The 16,954-nt window shown below is 35.2% G+C and overlaps 1 protein-coding gene across 1 annotated transcript in view; it reads left to right on the forward strand.

The window, feature by feature from the left end:
- The window catches only part of LOC144444409 (sushi domain-containing protein 2-like), a 51,158-nt gene extending 39,135 nt beyond the window's left edge, over positions 1–12,023 (forward strand). Inside the window, exons 16-20 of the mRNA XM_078133823.1 lie at positions 1,763–2,023; positions 4,360–4,548; positions 5,349–5,519; positions 8,218–8,356; positions 11,849–12,023. Of these exons, the coding sequence (XP_077989949.1) occupies positions 1,763–2,023; positions 4,360–4,548; positions 5,349–5,519; positions 8,218–8,356; positions 11,849–12,023 (935 nt within the window). The remainder of the gene's footprint in view (positions 1–1,762; positions 2,024–4,359; positions 4,549–5,348; positions 5,520–8,217; positions 8,357–11,848) is intronic.
- Positions 12,024–16,954: the final 4,931 nt, after the last annotated feature.

Raw genomic sequence — 16,954 nt, forward strand, 5'->3', positions numbered from 1 at the left:
AATTATAAGTGTTTAGTATTATCAGATATCATGATGCTAATTATAAGTGTTTAGTATTATCAGATATCATGATGCTAATTATAAGTGTTTAGTATTATCAGATATCATGATGCTAATTATAAGTGTTTAGGACTATGAGGTAGTATTTCAAGGGGGGGGGGGACGACTTAGAACTAGTATTTCAAGGGGGGGACTGTGAAGTAGTATTTCAAGGGGGGGATTTAGAAGTAGTATTTCAGGGGGGGGGAATTAGAAGTAGTATTTCAAGGGGGGGGGGGGACTGTGAAGTAGTATTTCAAGGGGGGATTTAGAAGTAGTATTTCAAGGGGGGGGGACTGTGAAGTAGTATTTCAAGGGGGGACTCAAGTAGTATTTCAAGGGGGAACTTAATGAAGTAGTATTTCAGGAGGAAGAACTATGAAGTAGCATTTCAAGTGGGGTGGGGGGCTTTGAAGTAGTATTTCAAGGGGGGGGGAGGAATATGTCTTCTATGATGACTTGTATATATGTAATTCTGAGGTGAACAAATCCACTGGTCCTGGGTCCGGGACTAGCTATTTTTTTGGGCGGACCACACAAATTTTACCTTGTCTGGTCCGTTGGACCAGTACCTTACTGTTATTAACTATGTTAAAAAGTTGTCTGAATATACAGATTCATAGGTAAGATTTAATGTTTCACATTAGCGGGACCTGGGACCACTAATTCTTTCAGCAGGACCACTGGATTTTTTAAGGCACTGGTCTGGGGACCACCACTTCACCCCTGTGTATGTGAATTTCATCTATATTTCATGGGAAATCACTAATATTGAAATGTTTAGTGATACATCTATGTCAGGGGAAATCAACATGGATACGTACAGCATGTTAGTCATCCGGACGGGGACTGGGTTCCGTCTGTCCGTCCGTCCCCCTGTCCGTCCGCAGCCGTTTCTTGGAGATGCCTGGACCGATTTTTTTCAAACTTGGTACAGGGGCAATATATTATGGCATACATATGCACGTCAATTTGTTTTATGATACGATCCAATATGGCCGTCTGGCAGCCATTTTGTTTGCGAATTTTCCCTGTCCAAAGCCATAACTCAGACATGCTTTAACAGATCTCATTCAAAGTTGCTATTAGGACAGTGTTATATGACATACATGTTCATATTCATTGTTGTCGTGATACGATCCAATATGGCTGCCTGGCAGCCATTTTGTTTGCGAATTTTCCATGTCCAAAGCCATAACTCAGACATGTGTGAACAGATCTCATTCAAAGTTGATATTAGCACAGTGTTCTATGACATACATGTGCATATTCATTTTCGTCGTGATACAATCCGATATGGCTGCCTGGCAGCCATTTTGTTGGCACAGTTTTCATGTCCAAAGCCATAACTCAGACATGCTTGAACAGAGTAGTGATATCAAAAACAACATTAACCAGGTTTGAAAATGACAACATAAAGTGCCAGTTCCTTAAAACCCAATCATAGCGGGGACTATGTCATTTTCATTGACTTTTCTACACATAATCTATGTCAGGGGAAATCACCATGGATACAGAAATGTTTACATATAATCTCTTTCATGGGAAATCACCATGGATACAGAAATGTTTACATATAATCCATTTCAGGGGAAATCACCATGGATACTGACATGTTTACATAAAATCTATTTCAGGGGGAAATCACCATGGATATTGGCATGTTTACATATAAGGGTAAATCACCATGGATACTGAAATGTGTACATATAATCTATTTCAGGGGAAATCACCAATACTGACATGTTTACATATAATCTTGGTAAGGATCATAGTGATTATCATGATGATAAATTTGTACCAATCTTTGAACCACCAAGTGAATCTGAACTTAGTCCTGAACTAAAACAACAAATGGATGAGGTATGTCAAGGAACTGTACAATGTGAATTTGACGTCAAATCTACAAACAGAATAGATGTTGGTAACATGACCAAAACTGCTGTTGACAGCTACATAGCCACAAATGAAGGTTCTCAGAAAGGTAAGGTATAACTGAAAAATGAAAGCACATCTTTGTTTTTGCTAAAATTTGTTTGGGTGGATAAGTTACATGCACTATGTTGTACAAACTACCAAGTTCAAATCCAACATTTAGAGTTTAACCCTTAATAAAGATGCATGTACACACTAATGGGACACCCACTTTTTTACACTAGGCCTTCATAAAATAACAGAACAAATATCAATGGACAGTCATTTGATGCTAGCAAATACATATTTTCTCTGTAGCTGGTGGATGCAGCTTTTAATTTTAACAAGTCGTTTGGATACCATTAATTAATGACATTTACCAATAAAGAAATTATATCATAAAATATAGTATCTCAGAATTTCTGAACCTCATAATATGTATTTGAAAAACAAGTGAAAAGCTTCCATTTGCCCATCAAAGACATTCAATTTAAATTTATTTATTTATTCTATTTATTATTCATTTCTATATGGGAGGTAATGTCATGGTGATGTCTGTCTGTCTGTCTGTCTGTCTGTCTGTCTGTGCAGAAATTTTGTTCGACTGATATCTCAAAAAGTACTGAAGCAAATGTTATGCAATTTACTATGTGGCATTGTCAGGCTGTATTACTTAGCACTACTTAGTTTTGGGTGGGCATAGCTTGCATAATTAATGATAATTTGCATAGTTAATGACACAGTGAAGCCCTTTTAATAGTAGGCACCCAGCCAGGCCGTAATCAGTCTTTGTATCTCACTTGTATTTGATCTTGAGGCAGACTTTGGACTTGAAGGAAATGACACCATGTGTGTGTAGATCCAGCGAGCAAATCAACTACTTATTTTATTACATACTCATACAGGTGTTTTATACTCCCAAATATTCATGTTTCCTTTCCAAAGGTATGGGAAGGCATACTAAAGATTCAACTTCGTTTTTTATATGTCTTGGCTTGTTTCACTGTAATGTTTTTCAATGTTGCTACACACAGTAAAGCCCTTTAGTAGGCACCCAGTCAGGCCGTAATCAGTTTTTGTAACATCACTTGTATTTGATCTTGAGGAAGACTTTGGACGTGAAGGAAATTACACCATTATGTATAAGAGTGTAGATCCAGTGAGCGGAGTCAACTACTTATTTTATTACATTACTCTTACAGGTTTTTTTATACATCATAAACATTGATGTTTCATTTTCAAAGATATAGAAAAGGCATGCTAAACATTTGAAATCGTTTTTTTATATGTCGGCTGGTTTCCTTGTAACATTTTTTCAATGTTGCTACATATGGTTCTTTACCTCTTCTCAGTGAAAATGGTTGCTTCATTCCACCTTATCTTTGGAATGGCCTTTAATAGGATGTGGTGTCCTGCTGTTTGCAAAACAGCCTGTCAAGTTTTATGAATAAAATCTATCTGTACAATCAATTTAGTCCAACTAGTTAACTAGTTTCCCAACCAGTGCTGTAATGAAATTTAGTACTGACAATTAATTGCTCATTTGCATAATTAACGAACTTTCGCAATTAGGGCCTAGACCAAGCAAGACTGCACCAAATTTGATGAAACTTGCCACAGATATTGATCATACAGAGATATGATAGTTCTTAATGAAATTTAGTGCTATCAATTAATTGCTCATTTGTATAATTAACAACCTTTGGCAATTGGGGCCTAGACCAAGAAAGACTGCACCAAATTTGATGAAACTTGGTAAAGATATTGACTGAGCAAAGATATGGTATCGATTCAATTACATATTTGATGAACTTTTGCAATAAGAGATATATAGCCAGGACTGTACTGAATTCAAGTGAACTTGCTACAGATATTGATTACACAAAGGTACGACAATATAGAAATACATTTCAAAGTCTTGGCAAGCACATTAACAACATTTCCCCTTATACGGGAACATTTTCAGTTCTTCTCTGTTATTTGTTTTTGGGGTGAGGGAATAATAATTGTAATAATGATAACAAGTAGAACAATGGATATATAAGGGTCCCAAAATTGACAAAGTGAGTCTAAAAGTGCTCAATGTGCACTTTGTTCAAAATTGCACTGTTATGCTCACTTTTGTGCTCAGTTTACCGTTTTGAACAAAGTGTGCGTTGAGCACTTTTACGCTCACTTTGTCAATTTTGGGACCCTTACATACCTGAGAACAACTGTAATGTCGCTGTTCTCCAGACAGCTACAGGCAGTTAATTCTACTTACTATATTTTATGTATAAAAGTTAGACATTCTATGTCATTTACCTTTAATTCAAAATGTTAGTTATTTTATTTTCAATTAAGTTTAATATCTTGCCTTTAATGATGTCCTTTTTTCAACATGAAAATGCATTTACCAATCTTCAGTTGTGGCATGTTTATACATTCCAACTCCTTTGAATGGAAGCAAGACATTTATCGATACCAAAACACATCTGATGGGCAGTAAGATCCAATTCCAGTGTGATGATGGTTGTGTACAAACTGGTACACCACAAAGGGAATGTGAATACAATGGTAAATGGACTGGTGACAAAATAGTAAATGGATGTGAAGGTAAGTTAAATATTACTATTATGATGGATGTGAAGGTAAGTTAAATATTACCATTATGATGGATGTGAAGGTAAGACTACACCCAGTTATAACACCAGACTATACCCAGTTACAACACCAGATTATACCCAGCTACAACACCAGACTATACCCAGTTACAACACCAGACTATACCCAGTTACAACACCAGATTACACCCAGTTACAACACCAGATTATACCCAGTTACAACACCAGATTATACCCAGTTACAACACCAGATTATACCCAGTTACAACACCAGATTACACCCAGTTATAACACCAGATTATACCCAGTTACAACACCAGACTATACCCAGTTACAACACCAGATTATACCCAGTTACAACACCAGACTATACCCAGTTACAACACCAGATTACACCCAGTTATAACACCAGATTATACCCAGTTATAACACCAGACTATACCCAGTTACAACACCAGACTATACCCAGTTACAACACCAGATTATACCCAATTACAACACCAGATTATACCCAGTTACAACACCAGATTATACCCAGTTACAACACCAGATTATACCCAGTTACAACACCAGATTACACCCAGTTATAACACCAGATTATACCCAGTTCCAACACCAGACTATACCCAGTTACAACACCAGACTATACCCAGTTACAACACCAGACTATACCTGAATATTAATCACATATGTTCTGTTGTGTGAATGAATGAATGAATGAATGTAAATCTAAAGACTTTGCCCTTATGTTATGATTCAGTTTAAATCCGTATTTCTGTTTTTGTATTGCAGTGACAGAGTGTGGAACATTATTGCCACCTGGTCATGGTTCTATTGAACTCACAGTAGAGGATGATTTACATGTCGCATACTTTACATGTGAAGAAGGCTACTCTATTAGTGGTGCTACTAAACGACGCTGTGTTAATGGAGTGTGGACTGGCTTAGACACTGAGTGTTATGGTAATACTTAGTTATTACTGGTTTAGATGCATTATTGCTAAGACTTACACATTGGTTTATATTAACCTAAAGATGTAACAACTTAGTTTAAATCCCATCATATCAGTCCTTGTATGTCAGCTAATTTTAGATTGTAATTATATTGTAGAGGTATGTAAGGGTACCTAAAAAGGGTATCTTGGAATTGGAAGTGCAACTCACACAAACTCAAAAATGACGTCTGTGACTGGTCATACGATTGGTCATACAACATATATGCGACCGGTTGTACAACACATGTGCAATTGGTCGCACATTGTGTGTCCTTGTAACAAAGATAAAAGTCAGGCATATTAGGACCATATCATTTACCCCAATTCTTTGAGAGTTATAAGCAAGTTCTATCCGATCACCATGTCCACAGCCTCAGCTATATATCCTTCAATGAACGCTACAAATCCAAGAAGAAGATAGCGAAGCCAAAGTTTATTAGTCCCTAAAAGGGGACTATTACAATGGGTTCTGGCCATCCATCCATTCGTGTTTGCATCTGTGCTGATATCATGGGAACTATTACAATGGGTTCTGGCCATCCATCCATTCGTGTGTCCATCTGTACTGATATCATGGGAACTATTACAATGGGTTCTGGCCATCCATCCATTCGTGTGTCCATCTGTGCTGATATCATGGGGACTATTACAATGGGTTCTGGCCATCCATCCATTCGTGTGTCCATCTGTACTGATATCATGGGGACTATTACAATGGGTTCTGGCCATCCATCCATTCGTGTGTTCATCTGTTCTGATATCATGGGGACTATTACAATGGGTTCTGGCCATCCATCCATTCGTGTGTCCATCTGTACTGATATCATGGGGACTATTACAATGGGTTCTGGCCATCCATCCATTCGTGTGTCCATCTGTACTGATATCATGGGGACTATTACAATGGGTTCTGGCCATCCATCCATTTGTGTGTCCATCTGTACTGATATCATGGGGACTATTACAATGGGTTCTGGCCATCCATCCATTCGTGTGTCCATCTGTGCTGACAAATCATGTGGGACATACATGCATGTCACTTTCCTTATATATAAGAACCTTTGACTGAGTGGTAGCCATATTTGTACTTATAAATCAGTGTTTACTCAAAAACTGTAATACACAGACACTCCATTCAAGTGTCTTCCCCATATTATCAGGTGCAAGCTATCTTTTGAGACCTTGACCTTTGATCTTTAATTTTCAAGGTCAATTATCAAAATTAATTCTATTCCTGCCTATCACAGACACCTTGTAGTACATGTATTTACATATTGCCAATCATCACATTTTCTCAATGGCAGCCCAATGGTAGTGAAGTCATGATTTACCAATTAACTCAAAAACATTAATACATGGAGACTACAATAAAGTGTCTACCCTATATTATCAGATTTAAACTTTTTTTTGACATTGACCTTTGACTGAGACCTGAATCTTCATCAGACAGGTTCAGTTACTAAAATTCACCAATTCCCTGCATTATCAGACACTGTGGTATTTATTTGTTGCCACCAATTTCTTTAAAACATATCTCCATTCAGTCACATTTGAGAAGGTGTGTGTCTTCTATGAAGACTTGTAAAATCATGTCTCCATTCAATCACATAGAAGTAATATATTGGAGGGGCCTATGTCATCTACAAAGACTTGTTATTAAACAGGGTTTCTGCCAAGCTTCAGAGTAGTCCTGGTCGCGAATTAATATTCATGCTAATTTGCATATTTAATATTCATGAATGAATTAATGGTACACTCAAAGTACATGGTGTATGATCAAAGTTGCCAATGAAAAAGATAAAACCAAGTTTTCTTTCTCTACAGATTTATAACTCTAATCGCAATCTTTGCACATCGATTTTTTTCTATCACAGTTTTTGATAAGTTATCTCAGAAAAGCTAAAATTGTTTCAAACTAAATATCCAAAAAATCCGACTGCAGTTTCAAAACTCTAAAAAGTTGCGTATATCCACACATACGTATTGCGTTTAGACAAAATCATGTGATACGTGAAACCTCGCAATAGTTTGTGACGTCACCACCCGCCATTTACGTGTTTTAATTTTCATCATGGTGCTATGTACGATGTCAAACTACTAAGTAAAAGTGTTTTCAGAGTAAAATTGAACAGAAAACTAATGATCGGACACAACGTCAACACTTTATAAAAAGGTATATAAGGCTGTTATACTTTTTTGACGACGTTGAAGAATGCTAGTCAAAAGTCTGCAGCATCGTGTATGCCCTGTAATTCACACGTACTCACTGTACATGCAGATATCAATGTATAGCGTCAGCTGTGGTCAGTTCATACTTCGTCTTTATAAATAGTAAATGAGTATTTGTCATTATTGTAATTAATGTCAACTACATTGTTTGTCTACATTGACATTTTTATACTTCATTGTCTTTTAAGTCAGTATAGGCTCATATGGGCAGAAAACTTAGGTGACAATGATGGATCAACACAAGGGGAGAGAGAAAAATGCATTTCAAGTAGTCAAGGCCGGCAACCTTTGAGTCAACTGGTCGGCAATTGTGAGTGGCGGTTAGGCCCGACAGCCGCCGACCGCCGTGAGCCGGACCCTGTTAAGTAAAGTTATCTAGTTGATACATCTATAGGAATGACAATTCGTTAATAATATACTAATTGTTTTGTTACTAGAGGGTATTGATCCTGATTTAGCCTTATCTCTCATCATTGGACTAAGCTGTGCTGCTGGTGTTATTCTCATCGCTGTTATCTTATTTGTCATCTACATCTTGTACAAGAAACACAACAAAGAGAAAGATGAAGAGTCAAAGTAAGTCAATATTGTATTCTGGTTGGTCATGGCTAAGAGTCAAGTAAGTCAATATTGTATTCTGGTTGGTCATGGCTAAGAGTCAAGTAAGTCAATATTATATTCTGGTTAGTCATGGCTAAGAGTCAAGTAAGTCAATATTATATTCTGGTTAGTCATGGCTAAGAGTCAAGTAAGTCAATATTATATTCTGGTTGGTCATGGCTAAGAGTCAAGTAAGTCAATATTATATTCTGGTTGGTCATGGCTAAGAGTCAAGTAAGTCAATATTATATTCTGGTTGGTCATGGCTAAGAGTCAAGTAAGTCAATATTATATTCTGGTTGGTCATGGCTAAGAGTCAAGTAAGTCAATATTATATTCTGGTTGGTCATGGCTAAGAGTCAAGTAAGTCAATATTATATTCTGGTTGGTCATGGCTAAGAGTCAAGTAAGTCAATATTATATTCTGGTTGGTCATGGCTAATTCACTATTACAATAGGTACTTTTCTGTTATCAGGACTTCCAGTTTAGGTGTTCTAAAGATCAGCGTGGACTTCTAAAATATAATAAAGTGTGTTGTTGTGTCAGTTATTGCACCACATATAAAAATTGTGTACAAAGCTGGGAAAATTTTTGGCCAATTTTAATCCAATTGTAGTGATTGTGACCTAGGAAAAGAAAAAGGTCATTCATTAGAAATGAGGATATCCGAAGAAGACATTGTCATTAAACAATCCAATAGGTGTTAGAGTGAAAGTACCGGCAAAAGACAGATTTTCTGGACAACTAATAAAAGTGCCGACCATTGGAGAGTAAATATCTTGATTAAATTTTGAAGTACAACAAACAATACTGATCAGGAAACCATGTCTCAATGACAATAAAGTTGGTTTAGGTGCAACAGATGGCTATTTTTAAAATAGTACCAATCATAGAATAAAAGAATACACATCATTAGTACCAATCATAGAATAAAAGAATACACATCATTAGCACCAATCATAGAATAAAAGAATACACATCATTAGTACCAATCATAGAATAAAAGAATACACATCATTAGCACCAATCATAGAATAAAAGAATACACATCATTAGTACCAATCATAGAATAAAAGAATACACATCATTAGCACCAATCATAGAATAAAAGAATACACATCATTAGTACCAATCATAGAATAAAAGAATACACATCATTAGCACCAATCATAGAATAAAAGAATACACATCATTAGCACCAATCATAGAATAAAAGAATACACATCATTAGTACCAATCATAGAATAAAAGAATACACATCATTAGCACCAATCATAGAATAAAAGAATACACATCATTAGTACCAATCATAGAATAAAAGAATACACATCATTAGTACCAATCATAGAATAAACGAATACACATCATTAGTACCAATCATAGAATAAAAGAATACACATCATTAGCACCAATCATAGAATAAAAGAATACACATCATTAGTACCAATCATAGAATAAAAGAATACACATCATTAGTACCAATCATAGAATAAAAGAATACACATCATTAGCTCCAATTTATTGTGCAACTGACGGTCAGTAGGTTTGTCGCAATAAAAAAAAGAAGGGATTTAGCTGCAAGAGACTTATCAGGTAACTTTTAGCACCAATCATCATACCGATACAATAAAATTTAAACCAGAAATGTTATTTGCCAAAATGTGATGTTTTAACTCAGACCACTAGTTCTATTTTCAATCATCAGTTTTTGTGTTCAATTTTACTCTGAAAACATTTTTAGTTTGTAGTTTGACATCGTACATTGTGAAATGTCAAGCAACTGAACAACATGTATTTTCCAATAAGGCGGGTAATGACATCACCAACTATTGTGAGTTTATAGTAAGTCTCACATTTCAGGAGATTTAGGACAGATGCAATGTCTGCATGTAAATATACACAAAGTTTGGAGAACACTGCATTGGCTACAATTTAATGTAAACTCCATAAAAGAATGTCTGCATCTAACACATAATTAGCCAGAAATAGATTGCTTTTCAAACTGGAGAGGATGCTCAGAAATGTAAGAAAACCCTATATGCATCACACATACATGCATCATAGATACATCAGGTAGTGTAACTCATCACCCACAATGCATTGTTGTGATTGTTGTGTATGTTGGGATCAGCAGCTGAAGTTTGCTTTCAGAAGGAAAATGGTGTTTTGACGTACATGTGGAACATAATGATTCTGTAGCTTTTAATTGTATAGTTTCCATGGAGATTACTATGGTAACCATCATCATATGTCTATATCAACTACTCCAGTTCACAGATATCACTGGTTTTGCAGCAGCCAGAATCAAATTTTGACAACAGTAGTTAAAATATTTACATGGGTACCAAAACTTTTTATTTCCATCATTTGGGAAACATTTTCACAAAACATGTAAAACTGCATGAGGTAAAAAGTGTACCAACATTCATAGATCTACTCTTTCTCATAAACTGTATGAGAGGTATGCAAATCTGTAAAATACACAAAAAGTAGTCACTAGAGGGCGCTCACTCTTGTTCCAAAATTAGTGTCATAAGTACTATATCACCTTCTAAGTCACCTTAATCAATAGAATACCATAAACTATATCACCTTCTAAGTCATCTTAATCAATAGAATACCATAAACTATATCACCTTCTAAGTCATCTTAACCAATAGAATACCATAAACTATATCACCTTCTAAGTCATCTTAACCAATAGAATACCATAAACTATATCACCTTCTAAGTCATCTTAACCAATAGAATACCATAAACTATATCACCTTCTAAGTCATCTTAACCAATAGAATACCATAAACTATATCACCTTCTAAGTCATCTTAACCAATAGAATACCATAAACTATATCACCTTCTAAGTCATCTTAACCAATAGAATACCATAAACTATATCACCTTCTAAGTCATCTTAACCAATAGAATACCATAAACTATATCACCTTCTAAGTCACCTTAACCAATAGAATACCATAAACTATATCACCTTCTAAGTCATCTTAACCAATAGAATACCATAAACTATATCAACTTCTAAGTCATCTTAACCAATAGAATACCATAAACTATATCACCTTCTAAGTCATCTTAACCAATAGAATACCATAAACTATATCACCTTCTAAGTCATCTTAACCAATAGAATACCATAAACTATATCAACTTCTAAGTCACCTTAATCAATAGAATACCATAAACTATATCACCTTCTAAGTCATCTTAACCAATAGAATACCATAAACTATATCACCTTCTAAGTCATCTTAACCAATAGAATACCATAAACTATATCACCTTCTAAGTCATCTTAACCAATAGAATACCATAAACTATATCACCTTCTAAGTCATCTTAACCAATAGAATACCATAAACTATATCAACTTCTAAGTCATCTTAACCAATAGAATACCATAAATTACATGATCTTGTATTTAATATATCATTTATTCAATTGACTACACAGGTCTCAAACTAAACCAGAAATGCAGGAAGTGAAGTATGATAACAGAGCCGTCACTATAGGAGATGAAGACGATCCAGTATCCATGACAACAGAAAGCAAACAACATAGGACAGTTGAAGATAATGAGGCAGAAAACAATGATATGCAAGTACCACCTAAAGAGGTGATACTGTAAAAAATACATCAAACATATACAATTTGAAGTCAATGACTTTCTTAATTTATCTCTAGATTTCAAAGAATTATTGATGAAATGTCAGAAAATATATTATCATTTACAATTTACAATGTTGGTATTGTACACACCTCAAATATTTGTATACATTGCCTATTATCTGTAAAATGAAGAACACTTTCAAATTATAAAATACCATTTACGTAAATGTTTTCTATTAGTCCTTCAAGATACAGTCTGTAATTACCAAGTTATTAAGCTGTACATGCTGTAGTCTCTAATTACCAAGTTAATAAGCTGTACATGCTGTAGTCTGTAATTACCAAGTTATTAAGCTGTACATGCTGTAGTCTCTAATTACCAAGTTATTAAGCTGTACATGCTGTAGTCTGTAATTACCAAGTTATTAAGCTGTACATGCTGTAGTCTGTAATTACCAAGTTATTAAGCTGTACATGCTGTAGTCTCCAAGTTATTAAGCTGTACATGCTGTAGTCTGTAATTACCAAGTTATTAAGCTCTACATGCTGTAAGTCTGTAATTACCAAGTTATTAAGCTGTACATGCTGTAGTCTGTAATTACCAAGTTATTAAGCTGTACATGCTGTAGTCTCTCATTACCAAGTTATTAAGCTGTACATGCTGTAGTCTCTAATTACCAAGTTATTAAGCTGTACATGCTGTAGTCTCTCATTACAAAGTTATTAAGCTGTACATGCTGTAGTCTGTAATTACCAAGTTATTAAGCTGTACATGCTGTAGTCTGTAATTACCAAGTTATTAAGCTGTACATGCTGTAGTCTCTAATTACCAAGTTATTAAGCTGTACATGCTGTAGTCTCTCATTACCAAGTTATTAAGCTGTACATGCTGTAGTCTGTAATTACCAAGTTATTAAGCTGTACATGCTGTAGTCTGTAATTACCAAGTTATTAAGCTGTACATGCTGTAGTCTCTAATTACCAAGTTATTAAGCTGTACATGCTGTAGTCTGTTTTACCAAGTTATTAAGCTGTACATGCTGTAGTCTGTAATTACCAAGTTATTAAGCTGTACATGCTGTAGTCTGTAATTACCAAGTTATTAAGCTGTACATGCTGTAGTCTCTAATTACCAAGTTATTAAGCTGTACATGCTGTAGTCTGTAATTACCAAGTTATTAAGCTCTACATGCTGTAGTCTCTCATTACCAAGTTATTAAGCTGTACATGCTGTAGTCTGTAATTACCAAGTTATTAAGCTCTACATGCTGTAGTCTCTCATTACCAAGTTATTAAGCTGTACATGCTGTAGTCTCTCATTACCAAGTTATTAAGCTCTACATGCTGTAGTCTGTAATTACCAAGTTATTAAGCTGTACATGCTGCAGTCTCTCATTACCAAATTATTAAGCTGTACATGCTGTAGTCTGTAATTACCAAGTTATTAAGCTGTACATGCTGTAGTCTGTAATTACCAAGTTATTAAGCTGTACATGCTGTAGTCTGTAATTACCAAGTTATTAAGCTGTACATGCTGTAGTCTCTCATTACAAAGTTATTATGCTGTACATGCTGTAGTCTCTCATTACAAAGTTATTAAGCTGTACATGCTGTAGTCTGTAATTACCAAGTTATTAAGCTGTACATGCTGTAGTCTGTAATTACCAAGTTATTAAGCTGTACATGCTGTAGTCTCTCATTACAAAGTTATTAAGCTGTACATGCTGTAGTCTCTCATGACCAAGTTATTAAGCTCTACATGCTGTAGTCTGTAATTACCAAGTTATTATGCTCTACATGCTGTAGTCTCTCATTACCAAGTTATTAAGCTGTACATGCTGTAGTCTGTAATTACCAAGTTATTAAGCTGTACATGCTGTAGTCTGTAATTACCAAGTTATTAAGCTGTACATGCTGTAGTCTGTAATTACCAAGTTATTAAGCTGTACATGCTGTAGTCTCTCATTACCAAGTTATTAAGCTGTACATGCTGTAGTCTCTCATTACAAAGTTATTAAGCTGTACATGCTGTAAGTCTGTAATTACAAAGTTATTAAGCTGTACATGCTGTAGTCTGTAATTACCAAGTTATTAAGCTGTACATGCTGTAGTCTGTAATTATCAAGTTATTAAGCTCTACATGCTGTAGTCTGTAATTACCAAGTTATTAAGCTGTACATGCTGTAGTCTGTAATTACCAAGTTATTAAGCTGTACATGCTGTAGTCTGTAATTATCAAGTTATTAAGCTGTACATGCTGTAGTCTGTTTTACCAAGTTATTAAGCTGTACATGCTGTAGTCTGTAATTACCAAGTTATTAAGCTGTACATGCTGTAGTCTGTAATTACAAAGTTATTAAGCTGTACATGCTGTAGTCTCTCATTACAAAGTTATTAAGCTGTACATGCTGTAGTCTCTCATTATCAAGTTATTAAGCTGTACATGCTGTAGTCTGTAATTACCAAGTTATTAAGCTGTACATGCTGTAGTCTGTAATTACCAAGTTATTAAGCTGTACATGCTGTAGTCTCTCATTATCAAGTTATTAAGCTGTACATGCTGTAGTCTGTAATTACCAAGTTATTAAGCTGTACATGCTGTAGTCTGTAATTACCAAGTTATTAAGCTGTACATGCTGTAAGTCTGTAATTACCAAGTTATTAAGCTGTACATGCTGTAGTCTGTAATTATCAAGTTATTAAGCTGTACATGCTGTAGTCTCTCATTACCAAGTTATTAAATTATAATATCCTGTCTGCTGTGTGTGTGTGTAATTAAGCTGTCATCTGTGTATGCAGTGTACATCAGTATTGGAAATAACGTAACATATTACAATGTGTTTTACATACCTCAACACTACATATAGTGTGTGTTTCCATTTAGATGTAGGGATTTTCAGTTGTAAGGCTATGATACCAGTGTACATGGTCATTTTCATATGTTAAAGGGTGTGAAATTACAGTCAACAGGTAGGCGGAGCTAACATGGAGAACAGTCGTGTAAAGTTGGTCTCAGATTCACAGATTGGAGGACAATATGAGCCTCAGATTCAGCCTCAGATTCAGCCTTATACTCCGAGTCTCATGAACAGAAAATCATGATGACACCAAACGAAGTCAAAGAAGAAAATAAATGATACAAGAAATAGTTCCACTTCCCAGCCGCCATAAAATGATACTTCTATACTTTTAAATATCTCAAATTATTTCTAGATGGTTGCAATAGAGATGATCTATTATTGGAATTAGTGGCTATTAACATCCATCAGTTGAACTTTGACCTACCATATATCTCTCAACAAACCTCCTTTCATCTTTATTTTCAGGCAGTTTTTCCCATTAAGTTGGTGTGAATTAGGGAAACAATTCCTGTAGTCTCAATGGTATCATTTCTTGTTTGACTGCTTGTGTTAGATGTTGTCACCATTTTTTTCATATCTGAGATTACTGTGAGGCTGAATCTGAGCTGAATCTGACTGGGAAGCTGAGACCAACTTCAAAATAAACTTGTGCATGGAGAAGATAATTCTGGCTATGTGAATGTGTTTATGTTTGTGTATGTATATGTATACATCTTAAAGTTAAAAACTGCTGGGAAAGAAACTTTCAGGGTGTTATTGGTGGATATACAAACATTACTTTACTCGTCTATCAGTTTTATTGTATGACAAAGAAAAGAACCACCGAAAATGAACCTTATGTATGTACTATTAATGTACTGTTGCACACAAAAAGTGCAACCATTAATAGTTTTGTTACAAACTAACAAGTAAATACAAAGTGTTTTACGTGACTGGAAACTTGAAAAAAAGGCGTGAAAATGAGAATGGCCTAAGTGACTAGTATACTAGACATTACTCTCTGTGTGTCACGGAAGTAACCAGTAAATATAGCTGATACATTTTCTGAACATGCTCTAGTCTAGAGTGCAACGTTTCTTGCACTTCATGGCTTCAGAACTTGTAATTACTTGACAATGAACTTTAAGTTGCGTAAGACACTGTCCCGGTACTGTCTGTTCCGCCTTGGTTTGATAAACAAATTTTACAACTAATATTGGCAAAAACTTGACCCTAAACAAATAAGCTGGATTACAAAATAACTAAAAGCAATGACTAGACAGAAAGCAACATTGTTAAAACTAATTTACTGCAACTACCCGACATGTTAGGCGTCGGCAAGACGTAATCAAACTCTGTAAACAAGACAGGTAAAAACAAATCACTGTAAACATTACCTTGTACATGAACAGCTCGTGTATCACGCACAGTTGTTATGGCCCAACTGAACGAAATCATGAACCACCCTTCTGTACTTAAATTTCCATACAACAAATGTATATGTGCATACAATAAACCATAAACAATGGCTATAAATATACGTTCAAATATAACATGAAACTCTTTGTCTCTTGATACATCCCAATCAAGCATATGACATGGAGTCATAACATTGCACCTTTTAAGCAAGTTTTGTTAGAAATTATTTTTCAATATTGTAGGCCATTAGTTGCATTGTGTCATCATGTGGTATAAAAACTTGCATGTGTAGCTGTACACATAACACATAAGAAATGAAATACCTGGAAATTTACTGGATGGACTGACTCTAAAATCTGTGCCTCCATTGACCTGAACATGTTGAATTGCACACACACATAGCCAATAGAGACACACTTTCAAATAATTTAATGAATTTGTATCTCTAAATGGTAACTGACCTCCACTGTGTTGTTTTCTCCAAATTTTCTCACTTTCTACTTGATCTTTTTTTATTATTATTTGTGTCAATATGACTTGAAATGATTTAAACTTTTGAAACCCTAAAATCAGTGATACTTTTATGATATAACTAAGGGTGTTCATTTTCCAAAAAGCTCTTACCATGGGAGGGACAACAACCCATCTAAACCCTCCCCAATGCCTGCACAGCAGGCGGGTGCACTACTTG

Source organism: Glandiceps talaboti, chromosome 13 (assembly GCF_964340395.1).
Source record: "Glandiceps talaboti chromosome 13, keGlaTala1.1, whole genome shotgun sequence".
Lineage (NCBI taxonomy): Eukaryota > Metazoa > Hemichordata > Enteropneusta > Spengelidae > Glandiceps > Glandiceps talaboti.